We start from the raw sequence: 22,205 nt of genomic DNA on the forward strand, positions 1-22,205 counted from the left end.
CCCACAGTCAGAGAAAGGACAGGGCAGAACAAGGACTCCATCAGGATCCCCTCACTCTGCCCTCCCCTGCCTGGACCCCCTGCCTCCGCTCTGTCCTCCTAAGCGGAGCCCAGCCTCTAGGTTTGCTCCTCCAGCTGGGCTCTTTATCCCCAGAATCTGAGGCGGATAATCCTCAGCAGGGTTGGGGCTGGATTTTTTCTTCCTGCTTCCAGCAGTCAGGTCTCAGCTCAGGCCCTGGGCTGCCAGGAGGCAGGACTTGAACTCTTGCCAGGCTGTGAAGCCAGAGATGAGAGGCTTCTGTCTCTGAATCTCCTAAGTCTGCACCAAGATGTGGTGCCTGACATCCTCCCCGCCCATGTTTGGAGAGGAGCCCAGATGATCTGGGACAAGGGTTGGCCTGGCCCAGCTCAGCTGGCTGCAAACTCTCATGATAAGTATATGCTTTTATCTGAACGCCCTTGTCTTGGAAGGGCAGGGTGGAGGTAAACTTGGGCCTCAGAGTCCCCTCTAACCACCCCCCAACTTCCCCTGCAAACTGTCAAGAAGGCACTGAGACCTGAGAATTCACTGCTTCTGCTGGGGTACCCTGAGCTACACCCAGCTGGCCCAACCCCAGGTTTTGGCTGGCTGCCCAGGCACGGAAGACACACCCAGGCTGTGGGGATTGGCTGCCTCAGCCCAGCCCAGCTCAGCTCCGCCTCCTACGGCCTTGCCTAGATCAGGGGCCAGGGCCAAAGATCTCCCAACAAAAGAGGAGAGGAGGTTGCGTGGGACAAGCTGCTCCCGACAGAAGGTACCAGGCTGGGGGTAGCAGGGCTGGAAGGTCCTGGCCTGGGATGAAGAGGGGACTGCCTAAGGCTGGGGTGGCTCCAAGATGCTGGCATGGGAAACTGGGGGTTTCCTGGTAACTGGACTCCTCACAAACTCCCAAGGATTCAGGCTGGGCCCTTCTGGACTCTAATCGGCCCATCTCTTTCCCTTTCTGTGTGGTTACCAGGTCACTGGAGGCCACTTGATTGTTGGTTTTCGTTTTTTTTTTTTTTTTTTTTTGAGATGGAGTCTTGCTCTGTCGCCCAGGCTGGAGTGCAGTGGCGCAATCTCGGCTCACTGCAAGCTCCGCCTCCCGGGTTCACGCCATTCTCCTGCCTCAGCCTCTCCGAGTAGCTGGGACTACAGGCACCCGCCACCACGCCCGGCTAATTTTTTGTATTTTTAGTAGAGACGGGGTTTCACCGTGGTCTCGATCTCCTGACCTCGTGATCCGCCCGCCTCGGCTTCCCAAAGTGCTGGGATTACAAGCGTGAGCCACCGCGCCCGGCCGATTGTTGGTTTTCGTTGGGACTTTCTGGACTTTAGATCTCAGCCCTTGTTTACTCACCCCTGAGCCCTCCCTGCCCTGCCCTCAGCAGTTCCTGACTTTGCCCCTATCCATTGTCCCCGGAGCTCTTCCCTGGGCCTCAGGACCTCACCCTCCATCCTGTCTGCCCTACAGGATGTCACTGCTGAGCCTGCCCTGGCCGGGCCTCAGACCGGTGGCAACGTCCCCATGGCTACTCCTGCTGCTGGTTGTGGGCTCCTGGCTACTCGCCCGCGTCCTGGCTTGGACTTATGCCTTCTATAACAACTGCCGCAGGCTCCAGTGTTTCCCGCAGCCCCCAAAACGGCACTGGTTTTGGGGTCATCTGGGCCTGGTGAGTGTGACAGCAAAATGTGTCTGGGTCTCAGGGTGGATGGACTTCCAGAGGAGCAGGAATGGGGCTCAGTGAGCTGGGTATTGACGGTGGCTGGGGACTGCGACCCCAGAGAAGCAAGGGAGATGGCTCACTCATTCCTCTGCTCACTCACTCATTCCTCTGCTCACTCACTCATTCCTCTCCACACTCACTCATTCCTCTATCCACTCACTCACTCCTCTATCCACTCACTCATTCCTCTCCTCACTCACTCATTCCTCTCCTCACTCACTCATTCCTCTCCTCACTCACTCATTCCTCTCCTCACTCACTCATTCCTCTATCCACTCACTCACTCCTCTATCCACTCACTCATTCCTCTCCTCACTCACTCATTCCTCTACCCACTCACTCATTTCTCTATCCACTCACTCGTTCCTCTACCCATTCACTTATTCCTCTATCCAATCACTTTTTGCTCTCTCCACCCACTCATTCCTCTGCTCACTCACTCATTCCTCTCCTCACTCACTCATTCTTCTCCTCATTCACTGATTCCTCTACCCACAGACTCATTCCTTTCCTCATTCATTCATTCCTCTGCAGTTCCATGCCACCCTTTCTCACCTCCCTGTCCTCCCACCTCAGCCTGCTTGGATTCTTTTCCTGCTTGTCTTCCGTACCATAGTGCGCCTCCCAGAGGCTCCTGTATGGGTGTGGGGTGCACAGAGCAGGGCTCTCCTGGCATTCCCACCTTCTCCACTGTTGGACTTGAGGCCTCCTGAGCCCACTATAGAGGAGCTGCTCCCTGCCTGGCCCATTTGCTTGTATCTGCCCGTCTCTGGGCTGCTGCTTTCCCACAGGAATTAGCTGTGACTTCCTTCCCCATGGAAGGACACAGCTGGACCAGAAGAGAAGTGCAGGCAGTCTCCCACACCCTCCCCTTCCAGGGGCGACGTGCTTTTCCCCACTAAGATGTCCCAATGAGCCCTGTAGCCCAACCTGGATATAATTTGGCCACTCCCTTCCCCTTTCAGAAGCCGTCTTTGACACTCCCAAACCTTGCCCTCTGACTTGGACCAGCCCTCCCTTTTGGGAGACGTGGCCTCTGTCTGCTCACTTACAAAAGGCAGGATTGATCGGCGTGTCCACAGGTGCACAGGAGGCACTAGCACAGAGCCTGGCGTAAGTGAGGCTCTCCTAGGTGGGAGCTGCCATCCTGATGGACATTAGAGTCACCTCTGCTCCCGTGGGGGCTGCTGAGAATGCAGGGCCCTCAGCATGCAGATCCTTTGTCTGTGGGAGGAACCAATGCCCATGTGGACCAACCAGGACACAAAAGGATATGGGAACCAGCCCTAGGGATATGTCCTGAGGCCACACTGCTGCCCACAAACCTCCTCCCATGGGGACCCTCCCATGTAGCAATCCCCAGATTGAAATCAATCCAGGATGAGAAAACACATCCTCTTGAGCAGACCTGTTTTCTCTCTCTGCTTTGGTATTTACCCTTGGATCTTGGGGACAGCCCCAAGAGAGAAGGAGCAGAGGTCAGCAGAAACCACCTGCAGCTGTTCAGAATCCAGGCACGCTGCTCACTGCAGAGGCTGCACCACATCCGGTGGCTGCGGGGGAACTTGCTCTGGCTCCTTCTAGGGAGGTGCATTAGTCAGGTTTCTCCCTAGAAACAGAATCTCCTTAGAAACAGATAGGGTGTTTCTTCTTACCTCTAATGCATGTATGTATGGAGACAGAAAGAGACAGAGAGATAAGAATTTATTATGGGAATTGGATAATGTGATGATGGAGGTCAAGAAGTCCCATGATATACCATCTGCAAGCCAGAAACCAGGGACACTGGTGGTGAAAATTCAGCCTGAGTCCAGAAAGGCCTGAGTACCTGGAGTTCTGAGGGCAGGAGAAGACGGATGTCCCAGCTGCAGAATAGAGAGCAAGTTCTTCCTTTCCTCTGCCTTTTGTCCTGTTCATGCCCTCAATGGATTGGATGGGTTCTGGTGTCTCAGGGTGGATGGACTTCCAGAGGAGTGGGACTTCCAGTAGGGGTTCAGGGAGCTGTGTATTGATGGTGGCTGGGGTCTGCGAACTCAGAGAAGCAAGGGAGACGGCTCACTCATTCCTCTCCTCACTCACTCATTCCTCCCCTCACTCACTCATTCCTGTGCCCATTCACTCATTCTTCTCCTCACTCACTCATTCTTCTCCTCACTCACTCATTCCAATACCCACTCACTCATTCCTCTCCTCACTCACTCATTCCTCTTCTTATTCAGTCATTCCTGTCCTCATTCTCTCATTCCTCTCCTCACTCACTCATTCCTCCCCTCACTCACTCATTCCTGTGCCCATTCACTCATTCTTCTCCTCACTCACTCATTCCAATACCCACTCACTCATTCCTCTCCTCACTCACTCATTCCTCTCCTCACTCACTCATTCCTGTCCTCATTCACTCATTCCTCTCCTCACTCACTCATTCCTCTCCTCACTCATTCATTCCTCTCCTCACTCACTCATTCCTCTCCTCACTCACTCGTTCATCTACCCACTCACTTGTTCCTCTCCTCACTCGTTCCTCTACCCACGCATTCATTCCTCTCCTCACTCACTCATTCCTCTGCTCACTCACTCATTCATCTCCTCACTCACTCATTCCTCTCCTCACTCCTTCCTCTCCTCACTCGCTCTTTCCTCTCTTCGCTCACTCATTCCTCTGCACCTACTATTTCCAATCTGTTTACCTTTAAATGCTAATCTCTTCTCAAACACCCTCACAGACACACACAGCAATAATGTTTGACTGGCTATCTGGGCATCCCTTAGCCCAGTCCAGTGGACACCTAGAATTAACCATCACAGGAGGTGATGGCCCTTGACTTGCTTTCAGATGACTCCTACAGAGGAGGGCTTGAAGAACTCGACCCAGATGGTTGCCACCTATTCCCAGGGCTTTACGATATGGCTGGGTCCCATCATCCCCTTCATCGTTCTATGCCACCCTGACACCATTCGGTCTATCATCAATGCCTCAGGTACCCATGCAGAGCTTGTGGTGGTGGGTGCCAGGCCAACCTTCTGTGTGGTCTCTGCAGTACCCAGGCCCCTCCTTGAGTACTCGTGCCCCTCACTGAGACTTCCATATCAATGTCTTCTCTCTCCATTGCCATCTGCTCCCTGCCTTGGTGTTCTGGGCACCACTGGGGCTCCAAGAGTCCTCAACTCAGGGCCCTTTCTTGAAGGAACACCCATGCTTGAGGACATGGGTCTAGACAGAGACATTTCCAGCTTCATGGGGTCAGGAATGGGCAAGAGAGAGATGGGTATACAACACAGAGAACTGGGTGTCTGCTGGGGCAGGCTGGAAGGTTTCCTGGAGGAAGAGTTGTTGGAGCTGAGTCTGGACCAATAAGTAGGATTTTTTAAGTGTGGGGCAGGATGATGCAGTGGGCATCATTGGTATTTGGGGGCCCAGCCAGTCCTGGCACCAGCCTTGCCCATCCCTCAATCCAGAGTGGAAGGAGGATTTGTGGCTGGTGGAGAATCTGGGCTGCTATTTATGTGGCATCCACCTATGATGGGTCAGTTCCTCCTACCTCATCCTATCACTCATCCACCCTAAGTTTCCTGCTGTCCTCCTACAGGCTTCAGGATTCTCCCATAGGAGAACACACACCAGCTGCTTGATCTCCCCTTGCTCTCTGCTCTTCTCATCCTTGGACACACCAGGCTGAGCTAGGGAAGTGGCAGCATCCCACAGAAACTATGGCTCTGACCCCAAAATCCTTAGTGACTCTGTGCAGGTCACCAGCTCTCTGGCTGCTGAGGTCTCTTTCAGTTGTGAGTGGTGGAAACTCAACTTCGTGTACTTTAAGCAAATAAAGAGAATCAAAGGAGTGTAAAGTCCAGAGAGGGTGGTCTTCAGGCATGGCTGAATCCAGGTGTCAATGAACATCATCAGGAATCTGTCTCCTTTTCTTAATTTCACCATTTCTCTGCATCACTTTTTCTTTTAAGACAGCCTTTCTCTCATGCTGTCAACCATGGGTCCTAGCAGCTCAGTTCTTGACAGAAAGCTCACCTTTCCACAAGGGGTCCCGTAAATAGCCTATAGTTTCAATACTATACCTGGTTATATCTTTTCTGTTTAACCTGGGATCATATGGAGAAGTCATCACGTGTGTGGCTCAGCTGTGACCAAGGACACCTGGGGCATGTCAGAGACTTTCTGGTTCTTCTCTGACATGTGATTTGAAATTGCCTTTTCTCCTTCTTGTCATCTCTTGGCCATGTTTGTAGCTTGTCCAAGGTCTGGGAGCTAGGTTCTCTTTGGAATTGTCAGAGTTATTATTTTAATCTTCCTGAGCCAGGTTTCGGAATCCATTCCAATCAAGCTTGAAGAAAACTCTTGGTTACACCTGGGACATGTCCGGGACATTTAAGAAATCACATTTAAACCCTATCTGGGGCTTGTCTGTGGGGTACACAGAGGTCATGTCAGATTATCTCAGGTCCGTGTCAAGAGATGACAGAGAGTGCTGTGGCAGACAGGGTGTCCGAGATCCTTTAAAGGTATTTTGTAGAGTGTGGAGCTGTGCTCAGTTGTTGCAGAACATGTTGGGATATATAGGAGCCATGTCATGGTGTGCTGGGGTGTGCTATGACCTGTTAGGTTGTGTCGTAGATTTACTGTGCTGTTGCAGCCTGGGCTGGTCCTTCTTCCTCTAACCTCCCTTCGTCCTTTGCCCTTGGCCCCCTTGCTGCTATGCTGGGTATGGAGTGGGGAACGTGCTGGAAGGGAGCCTTGCCTTATACCTGAAGTTCCTCTCTCGCCCTCTACATGGCCCCCGATGGTCCTCATTCATGTCAGCTGCCATTGCGCCCAAGGATGATCTCTCCATCAGGTTCCTGAAGCCCTGGCTGGGTGAGAACCTGCAGGTGAAAGGGGTTGGGGACAACCTTGCGGGAGGGTGGTGGAAGTGCTGCTCTTGCCCACTGTCCTTGGCTGCCCTACTAGGAGAAGGGGTAGTGCTGAGTGGCGGTGACAAGTGGAGCCGCCACCGTCGGATGCTGACGCCCGCCTTCCATTTCAACATCCTGAAGCCCTATATAACGATCTTCAACAAGAGTGCGAACATCATGCTTGTGAGTCCCTTGAACTCTGGGTCCCAGCTGGAGTCTTGGGGTGGAGGGACCATGGGCAGATCTGGTCTGGAATTTTGGCTCTTCTGGGTGGCATTGGGCCACTGCTCTTCCTCTCTGAGCCTTGGTTTCCTCATCTGTAAAATGGGGATGATAATCCCTACTTAAAAGGTCATTTACTTGGCACATAGTAGGTTCTCAGAAGGCGTCAGTTTCTGTGTTTTTCTCACAAGAATCCCTGTAAACTCAAGAGAGTAAAAATGAAGATTGCGTAGTAGTCATTGCTGATTACAAACCACTTCAGAACTCATTGGCTTAGAGCAATAAGCATTTATGATTGCTGACGAGTCTGTGAGACAGCTGGCCACTTCTTCTGGATGTGGAAGGGATCACTCTTGGCACATGAGCAGCTGTGGGTCAGGTGGGCAGCTTTGCTGATCCTGGCTCAGTTCATTCACACGTTTGGGGCTTCAGTACCTTCAGACTGATCTGGGATGGCCTCAGCTGTGACACCTGGACTTTCCCCCATGTGATTCTCTGCCTCCAGAAGACACCCTGTTGTTCACATGGCAGAGACTGGGTTCCGAGAAACTGAGAGGGGGCTGCAATGTCTGTGGACATTGTCTTTGCAATGCTTCAAAGTTCAACCAGGTTTGAGTCTGTTAGAGTTATTACATCATCATCTCACCACATTGTATTGGCCAAAGAGAGTCGAAAGTCAAAAGTCCAGTACAGACTCAAAGGGGTGTAAAATAGAATGCATCTCTTAATGGGAGTTGCTGAAAAATTACTGTGGAAAGGGTATGAATACAGGGAGAAGTGAGGAATTGGGGGGTCAGGATTTTGTGAAGTGTCTAGGATTTTTTTTTAAATATGCAAGCTGATAAGTTAGCTTGTTACTGTCTCATGCATTCTAACAGACTCCTGGGTCAGAGACAAAGGGTAGTTGATTACTCATGGCACAATAAGCAACATGTACTTCTTGTTGGTTTGTATCCAACCTAAATTTTTTTTTTTTTCTGAGTCAACCTAAATTCCATGGGAGTGACACTGGTGGGCCTCTGCATTAGCCTGCTCATGCAGTACGCTGCATGACAGACAATGGGCATTAGGCTTAGGGAATCTGCTTTAATAGTGGCAGATACAAGCCTGATATTGGTCCAGGGGGAGTCATTGCCTTATCTCTCCAGGTTGTTATCTGCAAACACAACTCTGAGAAATGGCTCAGGTAAGAACATCACAGTCTTGCATTGGTGGCAACAGCAAGGATGCACAGGGCTGATGAAGAAGTGCCTCTTCCAACACAGGGATATTTTTGAAATGAATTTATTACAATGGAGATGAATAAAGCAAACATTTACTCATCATATGCCTGAAAAAATGTCATGTCCCAATGCCAGGATACAAGTTGTCTAATTTAATTCTAGTAACCCTGTGAGGTTATGGTTATTTTTGTCCTATTGCAGATGACGAACTGAGGGCCAGAGAGATTAGGGAGCTGGACGGAGTTCAACCAGCCAGGAAGTAAGCTAGGAGTGGTGGAGCAGAGATTCTATCCTGGTTTATCTGGCCCCAAGGCAGATCACCTTGACCATTATTGAAGTTTTGACAGGTGGGACCTAGAGGAGGGCAATAGGTTGACCAAGGGCACACAGAGCACAGGAGACAGAGCTGAGACTTGAATGCTGGTCCCGACTCCCAGCCACGGGTCTTTGTCTCCTAATACTAACAGTTTCTGCTCCCATCCAAGTCTGGTCTTTGCTGGCAATAGGTTCCTGGGGCAGACGACCAGGAGGCTGGTTGTAGGGGAGTCCATCCTGATGTTTGGGACTGGGGAGGGGCACAAAGGAGGTAGGGCCCAGCTCTAGCTGTCTTCATTTCTCTGGCCAGGACAAGTGGCAGCACCTGGCCTCAGAGGGCAGCAGTCGTCTGGACATGTTTGAGCACATCAGCCTCATGACCTTGGACAGTCTGCAGAAATGCATCTTCAGCTTTGACAGCCATTGTCAGGAGTGAGTTCCTTCCCAGGGCCTGGGATGTGAATCCAAGGACCAAAGGGAGTAAGTTCGGGAGGGAAGAATGAGCAAAGTAACCAGAAGTACCTTTCAGGAGGATTTATATCATAGCTGTGCTTTGAAGGTCGAGGAAGAGGAGAAAGTGCTGACTTTCCAGGTAGGTAGAAATATGTGTGTAAAAGCAAGAAGGTTAGGATGAGCCAAGCACGTGCAAGAGACAGTAGAAATGAGGTTGTGGAAGTAGAGGCTAGATATTAAGGGCACTGAAAATCAGGAAAAGTGGTATGAAGTTTATTAAGAGATTTCCAGAGAGCTTTTGTAGTTTCAGCTGATGATGGATGTGGTAAGAGCTGAGCTGTGTGGGAAACTGATAGTCCGCCACCACGTCCATCTGATTTCTGTATTTGTAGTAGAGAGGTGGTTCGCCATGTTGTCCAGGCTGGTCTCGAAATTCCTGACCTCAGGTGATCTGCCCTCTTTGGCCTCAGAAAGTGTTGGGATTACAGGCGTGAGCCACTGTGCCCGGCTGCTCCTTCTTTCTTACAGGGTGAAAGAGAAAGGGAGAGAGAGAGAGAGAGAGAGAGTTTGGTTATGCTGGGGGCTGGAGCACGGCTGAACTGGAAGAGGATGAAGTCTGAGTTGTGTGGACAGTTTTGGTAAGGAAGATGATCAGTACTGCATACTGGATGGGAGACAGAGGAGAGAAACATGGTGTCCAAGCTATACTCTAGGTGCCTAGGTGCATGGAGACAGCTCTCTCAGAGATAGGATGCAGGGAGAGAAGACAGTCTAGAGAGTCAGTCTCATGACTGATACCCACCATGTATCTCTAGGACCATCTATTTCTAGATACTCAGTTTTCTGATGGGAGGTAGCTCCTGGCTGCTGGTAGGAGGTGTTCCTGGGGCTTTGCATGTGTTCAATTGTTGCCTCCCTTTCTGCCCTTGCCCTGCAGGAGGCCCAGTGAATATATTGCCACCATCTTGGAGCTCAGTGCCCTTGTAGAGAAAAGAAGCCAGCATATCCTCCAGCACATGGACTTTCTGTATTACCTCACCCACGACGGGCGGCGCTTCCACAGGGCCTGCCGCATGGTGCACGACTTCACAGACGCTGTCATCCGGGAGCGGCGCCGTACCCTTCCCACTCAGGGTATTGATGATTTCCTCAAGGACAAAGCCAAGTCCAAGACTTTGGATTTCATTGATGTGCTTCTGCTGAGCAAGGTGGGTTTCTCTACAATCTGAATTAAAGTGATAGAATGGAGCTTGACGTCAAACGTCAGATGAAATAAGCTGGACTTGATAAAAATGGCACTGGGAGCCATGGAAGATGCTTGAGAAAGGGAAAGTCACAGATAGGTTTTAGAGAGGACTCTGCTGAATGCAGCCATCAGGGCACTGCTAATTCTGAAACTGTGAAGAGCATGAGATTTTATTCAACTTACAAGTTAGTGTGTTGGTCTTTCACATTTTTATGTGTATCTATATGTCTATGTCTTTGTCTATGTCTGTATCTATGATAAAAGATGCACCAAACCCCTGGATCACAGCAGCCCATTAATTATTTACAGCAATAACAGCAGGTGGAGTAGATGGTAGTGCTGGCTCCCCATTCCTAGGGCAACACAATGTTTTTAACTGTAAATGCACAAGAATTTGCACCATAGGAGAGGGGCCCCCACATTATGAGTCTTATAGCTTATATAGGACAGCTAGCTTATATGCTTCTTCTTTATTACAGGGTGAAAGAGACAGAGAGAGAGAGAGAGAGAGAGAGAGAACACTTTGTTCTGGAGTATAAACTACTCCTCTCCAGTGAGATGGCAATTTCTATAGTTTATAACCCAAATATCTTCTGGGAAGATAAGATTCTCTGAGTTTACCACTCTAGAATGTGAGCAAATATTTTTGGAGCAATACATAATTTCTAACCTCCAAGGCAAATTGCCATTCAAACATCCTGTACCCCAGGTTGCCAGTATCTTTTTCTCTGAAAGTCTGTATTATGCAGAAAAATGAAAATATTTGAGAACCATTGATTCCTGCCACCAGGGTCCAAAGAGGAGGCAAAGGATCTGGGGGAAGCCCTTGGAGTTGGGGCTCTGGTGATGGTGAACAAGAGAGATCTAGACGTGCAGAGTGCATTTGAGTTTCTGGAAGATCAGAGCTTCAGAGATTATCTCAGGTTAGACTCCAGAGTCTCAGAGATAGTATAATTTGTGTGTGTGTGTGTGTGTGTGTGTCTGTGTGTGTGTGTGTGTGTGTGTGTCTTGCTTTCTCTTCAGGATGAAGATGGGAAGACGTTGTCAGATGAGGATATAAGAGCAGAGGCTGACACTTTCATGTTTGGAGGTGAGGGTCCCAGTGTGGGATTACAGTGGGGACAGAGGTCCCTCCATCTCAGGATCCGGGTGGGTGGACCCTGGATCACTCCATTCTGCCCATCTTCCCCCTCCCTCCATCCTTCTGAGGACCTCAATATCTGGGCGCTGTCCACCCTCTGGTGCCGAAGCCAAGCTTACCTGGCTGCTCCTCAGGCCATGACACCACGGCCAGTGGTCTCTCCTGGGTCCTGTACAACCTTGCGAGGCACCCAGAATACCAGGAGCGCTGCCGACAGGAGGTGCAAGAGCTTCTGAAGGACCGTGATCCTAAAGAGATTGAATGGTGAGTGCAGGTTCTTCTGGCCTGTTCCTGAGCCCATCATTTGTTCTGCTCCCCAAGTGAGGAGGGGTGGAAGAATTGTTTTGTTGATTCTTCCACTATTGCTTAGTGGGTACAAAAGCAGAGGACCACAGGCAGGGCTTGATACCAAGCCTGGCTGTCAGGGGAAAGGTTGCAGGCCTTTAGGACCGAAAGACCCGGGCTGCTAAGAGAATTGGTGACAATATGTGAGGACAGATAATGCTACTTTGCACATGTTCAGCAAATGAACTTCCCCTCCACTCTCTTTCTGTTCTCCCAGAAATATCAGTTTTTTCGAACATCCTCACTTCTTGAATGTTTGCTCAGGTGGGGAGGGGGAAGTTGTTTTTGTCGATTCTTCCATTATTGCTTAGTAGTACTAGGAGTAGAGCACAGTGGCCGAACTTGGTATCCAGCCTGGCTAGCAGGGGAAAGTTTTCAGACTTTTGGGACACAGAGTCCTAGCCTGCTGAGAGAACTAGGGAAAATATATGAAGGCAGATGATGACACCTAGACATGTTCAATGAATTTTCCCTTCACTCCTTTCTTGTCTTCTGTGAATTATCATTTTTTTCAAACATCTTTACTTCCTGAACGTTTGCTCTTCTGGTCCCTAATTCCTACCCTCCAGTCCAGTCCAGGGAGTCCTAAGGGAGAACTAGGGGTAAAAGTCATCTATCTTTTGTCTGGAACACCTGCATCATTCATCCATTCAGTCTTCATTCAGCAAACTTCCACATGCCTTTCAATGCCAGTTCTGTTCTCAGAACCTTTCTGTGCTCTGGAGACCTGGAAAGAACCCTGCCTATGGATGTGTTTTCCAGGTACTTCTAGCCTAGTGGAAACAGTCCCACCACAAGACATTACCAGTCCACATGGGCAAGGATGGAGTTGAGAGCAAGAGAAGCATGGCTGGGAGTACAGAAAGTGTTATAGAAAGTGTTTCAAGCCAGATCTGGTGGCTGTTGCTCGTGATACCGTGTACCAAGGAGGCTGAAATGGGAGAATCACTTGAGGTCAGGTTTAAGGTCAACCTGGACAATACAGAAAGAACCCATTTCTAAAAAAGTAAAAAACCAAAATAATAAAGTGCCTCAACTGAAACCCTGAATGGTGATCAGTAGGTGTTTGGATGCAGTAGTGCCCTAGGTCAAAAAGAGAGCCTGGGCAAAAATGCAAAAAGAGGGAGCAGGAGAGAGGGAGAAAAGTGAAAGAGAGGTTTGTGTGTCGGGGAAGGAGATGGTTATAAAGGGAGGAAGAAGGGAGAGTGAGGAAAAGTGAGGGAGCACAAGATAAAGAGAGGAGGGAAGAGAGAAGGAGACAGAGAGAGAATGAGAGAGAAAGGAAGTGAGTTGTGATGAGACAATAACTATGGAAGTGAAAGCAGGGTCTGGCTGTGGAAAATAAGGGAAAATGGTAATGGCTTCTATTTTAACCCAAAGGCAATGGGGAGCCATAACAAGTGGTTGAGCAGGGGAGGGACAGGTCATATCTGGGCACCAGAAAGATCTTTTCAGAGCTACTGTGGAGAGAGGACCAGTTGTAGAATGAAGTCCCAGTGAGGACATTCTGGCACCTGAGCCAGGCCAGGGGCTGGGGATGGAGAGGAGGCAATGGACTGGACATGTGTTTTGGAGGCCGTGTCCTCCCGTCCAAGCCTTTGCTCAGCAAAACAGTCCTAAAAGGTGGCAACACTTTTTATGCTTTTAAAAACCAAGATATCAAGTAATATTGTGCACTTTGTAAACAAAAAAGTGTCTAAAACATTTATAAAAATGAGCTTTCCTCACGCCTGTAATCCCAGCACTTTGGGAGGCCGAGGCGGGTGGATCACGAGGTCAGGAGATCGAGACCATCCTGGCTAACATGGTGAAACCCCGTCTCTACTAAAAATACAAAAAATTAGCCGGGCATGGTGGCGGGTGCCTGTAGTCCCAGCTACTCAGGAGGCTGAGGCAGGAGAATGGCGTGAACCCGGGAGGTGGAGCTGGCAGTGAGCTGAGATCGCGCCATTGCACTCCAGCCTGGGCAACAGAGCGAGACTCTGTCTCAAAAAAAAAAAAAAAAAAAGCTTCCTTCTTAACTCTTACCCTAGTAGTTTTGTGTGTGTCCCTCCAGAAAATGGCTATCCTAATGCCTACTTTATATGAACACAGACTTCTTCTATACAAGTAAGAGTGTATAAAATAGACACAGTATTTTTTCCCAAGATGGTGGGTTGGAGGCAATGTCAGTGTGCCTGTCCCTTGTGGAAGGACAGAATAGTGTGTAGAGATTCACAATGTGAACTTTCTTTTCCCAAGAAACAACACAGGGACTTAACAGGAAAACCAGAAGAATCCACAGACCCTTCAAAAGAAGCTACAGGCTGCATCCTACTCTGTAAGACAGGTGAAAAACTGTGAATTCCCAGAGTGTGAGAGGGGGAGAGACTGCCTCCAGGGTACACATCTTCACTGGGGAATCTGAAAATCCAGACCACAGGGGAAGACCTTAACTCTATCCATGGCTTGAACTGATTTAGGGAGTGGTAAGAAATATAAAAGTAGAAGCAGCAGCAGGAAGTCCCTTGCAGGCATTCCCAATCTCCAGCATGGACTGAGGGAAGCCATTCCTTATTGTATCTCACAGGGGACCTTGGAGAAGTCAGACAACTAGCTCAGATGAGGTCACAGGTTGAACAAAATGCCCAAATGAATTTCTTGATATAACCTCGAGTGGGAATGAACTCCCTTGACCAGAACCCGGGAGGCAAGCAGGAAGTGTGCTGCAGACAGGAGTTCAGAAGTGGGGTGCCTGGCCTTGGACAGGGACAAAAAAGTGCATGGCCTGAAAGCATTGCTATTTCTGTGGGAAAAGCTTATGGCCTGGGGCAGGTCTGAGTTCTGTGCACAGACTGCCTGGATCTAAATCCAGCGCTATGAGTGGGATACTGCAGGTGTGAGACCCACCTAGTGCCAACTGCATGGGAGCTAGATGAGGCTTAGTGCCATCCACCTAGTGCCACTCTCCACTCCCTTGTCAAACCCTTCTGTGAGGCAGAGGCAGTTATACTCACCTCTGGAACATTACTCCAGTGACCTGAGAACCGCCCTCTGACTCTCACAGGGCAAAACAAACAAACAAAAAAACAGTTGCAAAAAAAAAAATACCTAGGAATATACTTAACCAAGGAGGTTAAAGCTCTCTACAAGGAGAACTACAAAACAGTGCTGGACAAAACCATAGATGACACAAACCAATGAAAACACATCTCATGTTCACGGATTGGAAGAATCAATATTGTGAAAATGATCATAGTGCAAAGCAATCTACAGATTTAACGCAATGCCTATGAAAATACCTTCATCGTTTTTCACAGAACTGGGAAAAGCAATTCTAAAATTCATATGGAACAAAAACAGAGCCTGTGTAGTCAAAGCAATACCAAGCAAAAAGAAAAAATTTGGAGGCATCACATTACCAGACTTTAAATTACATTACAAGGCTACAATTACCAAAACAGCATGGTACTAGTATAAAAGTAGGCATTTAGATGAATGGAACAGAAAGGAGGACCCAGAAATAAAGCCAAATGCTTACAGCCAACTGATCTTTGACAAAGCATACAAAAACATAAATCAGGGAAAGACACCCTATTCAATAAATGGTGCTGGGAAAACTGGATAGCCACATGTAGAAAAATGAAACTGCATCCCCATCTCTCACCTTGTACAAAAATCAAAGGCTTAAGTCTAAGACCGAAACCATAACAATTCTATAAGATAACCTTGGAAAAACTCTTTTGGACATTGGCCTAGGCAAAGAATTCGTGACCAAGACCACAAAAGCAGATGCAGCAAAATCAAAAATAAATCAGTGGAACTTAATTAAACTAAAAAGCTTCTGCACAACAAAATAATAATAATAATAATAATGATAGCAGAGTTAACAGACAACCTACAGAGTGGGGGAAAATATTTGCAAGCTATGCATCTGACAAAGGGCTAGTATCCAGAATCTACAAGGAACTCAAACAACTCAGCAAGGAAAAAAAAAAATTAGTTCCATCAAAAAGTGGGCAAAGGGCATGAACAGATAATTCTCAAAAGAAGATACACAAACAGCCACGAAACATATGAAAAAATGCTCAACATCACTAATCATCACAGATATGCAGATTAAAACCACAATGAGATACCACCTTGTTTCTACAAGAATGGCCATAATTAAAAAGTCAAAAAACAATAGATGTATGTTGTGGATGTGGTGAAAAGTGAATGCTCATACACTGCTATGAAAGTTAACATAACCTCTGTGGAAAACGATAAGGATATTCCTTAGAGAACTAAAAGTAAATCTACCATTCCATCCAGCAATCTCACTACTAGGTATCCACCCAAAGGAAAAGTGATTATATGAAAAAGACACACGCACATGCATTTTTATAGTAGCACAATTCACAATTGTAAAGATACGGAACCAACCTAAGTGCCCATTGACCAATGTGTGGATAAAGAAAGTGTGGCATATATACACAATGGAATACTACTCAGTCATAAAAAGGAATGAAATAATGTCTTTTGCCACAACTTGGATGGGGCTGGAGGCCATTATTCTAAGTGAAGTAACTCAAGAATAGAAAACCAAATACCATATATTTTCACCTATAAGTGGGAGCTAAGCTATGAGGACACAAATACATAGAGAGTGATATAATGAGCTTTGGAGACTCGCAGAGCAAGGTTGGGAGCCGGGTAAGGGAGAAAAGACTACATATTGGGGACAGTATACCCTGCATGGGTGATGGGTGCACTAAAACCTCAGAATTCACCACAGTAGAAATCATGCATGTGACCAAACCACTTGTATCCCAAATGCTATTGAAATAAAAGGAAATAAAGAAGAGACAGATCTGCACATTAACAATATATCTTTGGGAGCTTTTCTTTTCTTTTTCTCAAAATATGAGTTTTGAAAAATTAGTTTGTTTTATTTTTAATTGACAAATTTTAATTATATATATTTATGGGGTGCAATGTGATATTATGATATATGTATGCAATGTGGAATGATTAAGTCAATTTAATAAACATACCCGTCATCTCATATACTCATCATTTTTGTGGTGAGAATATTTGAAATTTGCTCTTTTAGCAATTTTGAGAAATTTATTATTATTAACTGCAGTCACCATGCATGTAATAGATCTCAAAACTTATTCCTCCTAACGGAAAATTGTACCCTTTGACCAATGTCTTTCCATTCTTTCTTCCTCCCTATTCTGGTAACCACCATTCTCTTCTTGGTTTCTATGATTTCTGTGTTAATTATTTCAGATCTCACAGGTAATTAAGGTCGCGTGCTGTTTGTCTCTTTGTGCCTGGCTCATTTCACTTAGCATAATATCCTCCAGGTTCTTCCAGGCTGCCACAAATGAAAGAATTTTCTTCTGTTTTAAGGCTGACTAGCCTTCCATTTTGTATATATACACCACATGGAAAATGAGTTTTGAATTACAAAAGCAATGATGAGAACAGGTTCTTCTTGCACTCAATGGGACATTACAGATAGACAAGGGTTATCCTTGACACTCCTGCTACCCCACCTAATATCCCCCTTTCTCCAAGGGGGCCTGTAGAGACACTCATTTGTCATCTATCTGTCTGTTTACATCTATCTACATATCTTTCTATCATCGATCTCCTTTTATATTCTGTATATTTTTTGTCCGATGGTATTTACATATATGGACATTTGGGAACATGTTTTTTCCACTCAATACTGTGTCTGATAGCTATTTTTTCTGAGTGCTGAATAGCATTCCATGTTTTATTTGGCCCATCCCTTTCTTGAAGACACTTGTGTAAACATTTCCAATCATTGTAGATATGGCCAATTTGCCTTCCAGAGTCTCTGTACTGATTTAGCTTCTGGTCTGCATTGTGTGACAGGAATAGTGATCCTTATATTCTCCTTTTGTGTAGCTGTATAGTATTCCACTGTGTGGATGTTTATCTAAGCATCTCCCCATCCATATATATTTGGCTTGTTTCATCCTTTTGCTAAATTAAACCTGTGCAATCGGCATGTGTGTACAGTGAGCATTGCTCATATGTATAAGCATCGCTGCAGGACAAATTCCCAAACGTGCAATTGTTGAATCAAAGACCATTTGCATTCTACAATTGTAATAATGATGGCAAATCCATTTCCATATTAGCTGAGTTTGATGGCACTAGCTTTCCCACAAATTTGCCAATAGTATTATTGTATTATTAAATTTAAAATTTTTGTCCATCTTCATATTTCATCTTTTAATGAGCATTTTCTTAAATAAGAGTGAGAAAGAACATCCTTTGCCCAAGTTGATAAGCCATTTATTTTCTTTCTATGGGAGTGGTCATCTGATATTTTCTGCTGTTTTTCTTTGGGTTCTTTTTTCTTATTTACTTATAAGAATGTGTATCACAATTAATGTTTTTTTTTCTGTATTTTGTTGCAAAAGATTGCCTTTTGACTTTTTTGGCGGGTGCTTTTGGTTAATTTTTATGAAGTTACATTTGTCCATATTTTCTTTTGAACCACACTACCCATCTATTTCCCAGAGTTTTGTGGGGCTTCCTTTAGCAGATGGGAAGTTTTCACTTATTCACATGTCTGTCTCTGACCTTTTTAGTCTTTTGAATGCATCCCTTTTTATGGCATTACCAGACTATTTTTATTATTGTGACTTTTCTTTTCTTTTTTCTTTTTTTGAGATGGGGTCTAGCTTTGTCGCCCTGGCTGGAATGCAGTGGTGTGATCTCGGCTTACTGAAACCTCCTGCCTCCCTGGTTCAAGCGATTCTCCTGCCTCAGCCTCCCGAGTAACCAGGACTGCAGGCACCCTCCACCATGCCTGGCTAATTCTTGTATTTTAGGTAGAGATGACGTTTCACCATGTTGGTCAGGCTGGTCTCAAATTCTTGACCTCAAGTGATCCACCCACCTCGGCCTCCCAATACTCTGACTTTCTAATAGGTTTTAATATCTGGCAGAGTGGCTTTTTTTTCTTGTTAAATCAACCCTTGCAAACATTTGTTATGTGATAAAGTGTATTTTTTATTTGGATTGAGGGAAACTTATAATGAAATACAGAGATTTCATGTTTCTTTTTAAGGTTAATCCAGGTATTTTATATTATTATGACTAGTATCTTTTCTTGTATCATCTTTTCATTTGATGGTTATTTCTACATGGCAAAACTAATGATTTAGCATATAAATTCTATGCCCAATGAACATAGTATATGCTAAAGGTGGTGTTGTGTATCGAGAAAAAATATAGATAATTAAGTAAAAGCTCTTGGGACAACTGGAAAGCCTCCTGGAAAAAAAGACAACTGAACCTGGTTTTCATGTCTTATGACAAGATAATGTTCACATTAATCATTTTTTTTCTAAAAGACTCCTAAAGGCTCTAGAAGGAACCATGAGAAAATTATTTCATAGCTCCAGAGTAGGGATAACCTTATTTTGACGTAAGTCCCAGGGGCTATGAAAAAGTGATAAACTGTTAAATGAGAAAAGATACACGCCAGGCGCAGTGGTTCATGCCTGTAATCCCAGTACTTTGTGAGGCCAAGGTGGGCAGATCACTTGAGATCAGGAGTTCAAGACCAGCCTTGTCAACATGGGGAAACCCCGTCTCTACTAAAAATAAAAAAAAAAAATTAGCTGGCTGTGGTGGTGAATGCCTGTAGTCCCAGCTACTTGGGAGGCTGAGGCAAGAGAATCACTTGAACCTGGGAGGTGGAGGTTGCAGTGAGACAAGATTGCGCCACTGCACTCCAGCCTGGGGAACAGAGACTCCATTTCCCCCCGCCCCCAAAAAAAGGTACAGAATAGTGTCCACAGTAGATGGTGTGCTCCTATATAATTTTTTAAGATGCTTAAAGTCAGCCCAGAAAGTGTACATTAAAAAAATAATAACCTGGCAACGTGTGGGGAGAAGTAAATGGCATTGGGCCATAGGAATGAATTATGTTTTATAGTTTTCAAATTCTGAACCAGATAATTGTGGACGGTATTAAAATTTTAAATAGCCACTGTAAAAGAAGAAAGATTAAGCAGAGAATTCAGCTCCTTTGCTGGATCTTAAATGTTTATAAACATTTTCCAGTGGGGCCTCTAGTGTTTTCTAAGTATAAAATCACTATCTGCCAAAATGATGCATTTACTACCACATTTCACATTGCATGACTCTCCTTTTTTCCCTTGCCTAATTGCACTTGCTGGTGTCTCTAGTGCCATGCTAAATAAGAGCAAAACATTGGATCTGGGTATTTTGTTTGTTATTCATTTGCATTTGAGTTTGCTTTCTTGCCACAGACAATATTTATTTTTATGCGAGTTTGTTAACTTTTTACCGCTTGTTTCTGGGTGTTTTCCTCAGAGTATTTATTTTTATCTACTTGGCTAAATTTTCTCTGGTACTTTTCTAATTCTCTGCTTCTCTAATTTTTTTCTGCTTTTTAAAATTCTCAAATGTTTGATCCCTGTGGAGTTTATTTTGTGATAGGGAGAAAAGGTCTCACTTGCAAATAGAAAAGGTGGAGAGTTGTGTCTTTGCTCCCTTGATAATGATTGGGGCTGGGGTGTTTCCTTAGGGACGACCTGGCCCAGCTGCCCTTCCTGACCATGTGCGTGAAGGAGAGCCTGAGATTACATCCCCCAGCTCCCTTCATCTCCCGACGCTGCACCCAGGACATTGTTCTCCCAGATGGCCGAGTCATCCCCAAAGGTGCCCACAGCCTCAGGGGGAGGAGCCTCCTGGGTAGGAAGATGGTTCCCTCAGGGGGTCCTTGTCCTGACTGCCCCTTTCTCTCCCACAGGCATTATCTGCGTCATCACTATTATAGGGGTCCATCACAACCCAACTGTGTGGCCGGATCCTGAGGTACTGCCTTCCCCATTCACCACCACCACCCCCATCCTCTACTTTTTTGTGTATGAGTGTGAATTCCAAGGTTCCTAGTGGAGGGGGCAGGGTTTTGATGAGGAAAATCCAGCATCACCTCGCCCCAACACACACACAACTGTCTCTCCAAAGCTGCTGGACATAGGAAATCCCATGAGCAAATCTTCTTTGTCTCACCTGCAGGTCTATGACCCCTTCCGCTTTGACCCAGAGAACAGCAAGCAAAGGTCACCTCTGGCTTTTATTCCCTTCTCCGCAGGGCCCAGGTAAGAGCACCCTGTGTCTGAGGTAGGGATGGGGTGATGGGTGCGGGAGTTAAAAAAGGGGGACGTTGCAGATGGTCCCAGTTCCAGCTCTCCTTCCCTCCATCCCTTCACAGTTTATGGGAAAACGTCCATAGAATGGGGATGAGTAGGTCCTAGAGGGGTCCGCGGAGTGTTCAAAATCCCCTTCTCCATCTGCTGGTGTGAGCTGGGAGCTGGAGTCAGGCCCAGTCTCCGGGACATGCAAGCCCACATGGGGGTCCCAGGGATGCTGAGTCCTTCTCTCTCTCTCTCAGGCTGAGCTGGGTGCTGTTGGGGGTCCCGGGCTAGGTTCCTGGGTTGATGGGACCCAAATGCGGGTCTTGGGCGCAGTCACAGTCCCCACTCTCGCCTGCAGGAACTGCATCGGGCAGGCTTTCGCCATGGCGGAGATGAAGGTGGTCCTGGCGTTGATGCTGCTGCACTTCCGGTTCCTGCCAGACCACACTGAGCCCCGCAGGAAGCCGGAACTGATCATGCGCGCCGAAGGCGGGCTTTGGCTGCGGGTGGAGCCCCTGAATGTTGGCTAGCAGTGACTCTCTGGCCCATCCACCTTTTTTTTTTTTTTTGCAAATTCTCATGAATAAAACGGTGCTGTCACCTCTGCCTGGGCCTCACTGACAGCCTGCAGGGGGCTCTTGGGGACTGGGAGGCTTCAGGGAAGGGGCCTAACCTGGGTGGGTTAGGCGGGGTGTTTTCCCTGAAACCAAGAACCTTACTGCCTCTTTGGCTGAGCATAGGGACTCCATGTTTATAGCAGGGTCTCTCAGAGCCCAAGTATGGACTTTATCCTGTGGACAATATGGAGCCGTGGGAGGTTTTTGAGCAAGAGAGGGACTAGGATTAAGAACGGATTTAAGAGATACGACTGAGGCTAACTGAGAAGCAACCATAGGGGCAGATCCTTTCTTTTGGTCTGGGAGTGTCCCAAGACCGAGGTCCCTGGCCAGTTCAGAACACAAGGATAGAAGGGTGCAGCTTCTACCCTGGCAGGCTCTCAGGAATTCTGTTTCCTTTCTTGCTAACGTCCCACCCTATGTCTCCCCCTTCCAGTTGACAGCTTTTGTGACCCCTTTCCCTAACTTCAGACAGCTCCATTTATTCCTCTTTTGAGCCCTCTGACTCTGCCCAGGCAGCCCGTCCATCAGCTACTATCTGAATCCTCCCCCTAGTCTCTTCTGCTATGTGCCAGGCACTCTCACAAGTGTCAGGGGTTGGGCATGTCTTCACCCTTTCACCTCTAGATTCCTCCTTCATTCCCATCACTGACCCATCTTGGGGTGGGGTGCAGTCAGGAACATCCTGTTTGACCCTTGAAATTCAAAGACAGATGATTGGAAACAAAACACCATCCCAAAGGTAGGGGATCTGGAGCCAGACTGTTGGGCTGAAGTCTCATCTTTGCTGTGTGACTTGAGCAAGTTAATTCCT

The 22,205-nt window shown here is 46.9% G+C and overlaps 2 protein-coding genes across 2 annotated transcripts in view; one reads left to right on the plus strand and one right to left on the minus strand.

The window, feature by feature from the left end:
* Positions 1-22,205, minus strand: part of LOC129459690 (putative zinc finger protein 861) — a 250,172-nt gene that overhangs the window by 164,639 nt on the left and 63,328 nt on the right. The window lies entirely within an intron of this gene.
* Positions 1,494-21,358, plus strand: LOC129460820 (cytochrome P450 4F12). Its single transcript, XM_055239251.2, has 12 exons — positions 1,494-1,691; positions 4,579-4,723; positions 6,559-6,612; positions 6,706-6,833; positions 8,721-8,842; positions 9,801-10,071; positions 11,133-11,199; positions 11,385-11,514; positions 20,162-20,295; positions 20,387-20,451; positions 20,656-20,738; positions 21,133-21,358. Exons 1-12 carry the CDS (start codon positions 1,494-1,496, stop codon positions 21,302-21,304), a joined length of 1,569 nt encoding a protein of 522 aa, XP_055095226.1. The 3' UTR covers positions 21,305-21,358.

This window comes from Symphalangus syndactylus, chromosome 13 (assembly GCF_028878055.3).
Source record: "Symphalangus syndactylus isolate Jambi chromosome 13, NHGRI_mSymSyn1-v2.1_pri, whole genome shotgun sequence".
In the NCBI taxonomy this organism is placed as follows: Eukaryota; Metazoa; Chordata; class Mammalia; order Primates; family Hylobatidae; genus Symphalangus; species Symphalangus syndactylus.

Bases quoted from the DNA above. Each gene is read 5' to 3' on its own strand.
- LOC129460820 (XM_055239251.2), top strand. From the start codon at position 1,494: ATGTCACTGCTGAGCCTGCCCTGGCCGGGCCTCAGACCGGTGGCAACG. The intron at 6,613-6,705 runs GTGAGAACCTGC...CTGCCCTACTAG, and splicing joins GTTCCTGAAGCCCTGGCTGG to GAGAAGGGGTAGTGCTGAGT. The intron at 8,843-9,800 runs GTGAGTTCCTTC...CTTGCCCTGCAG, and splicing joins TTTGACAGCCATTGTCAGGA to GAGGCCCAGTGAATATATTG.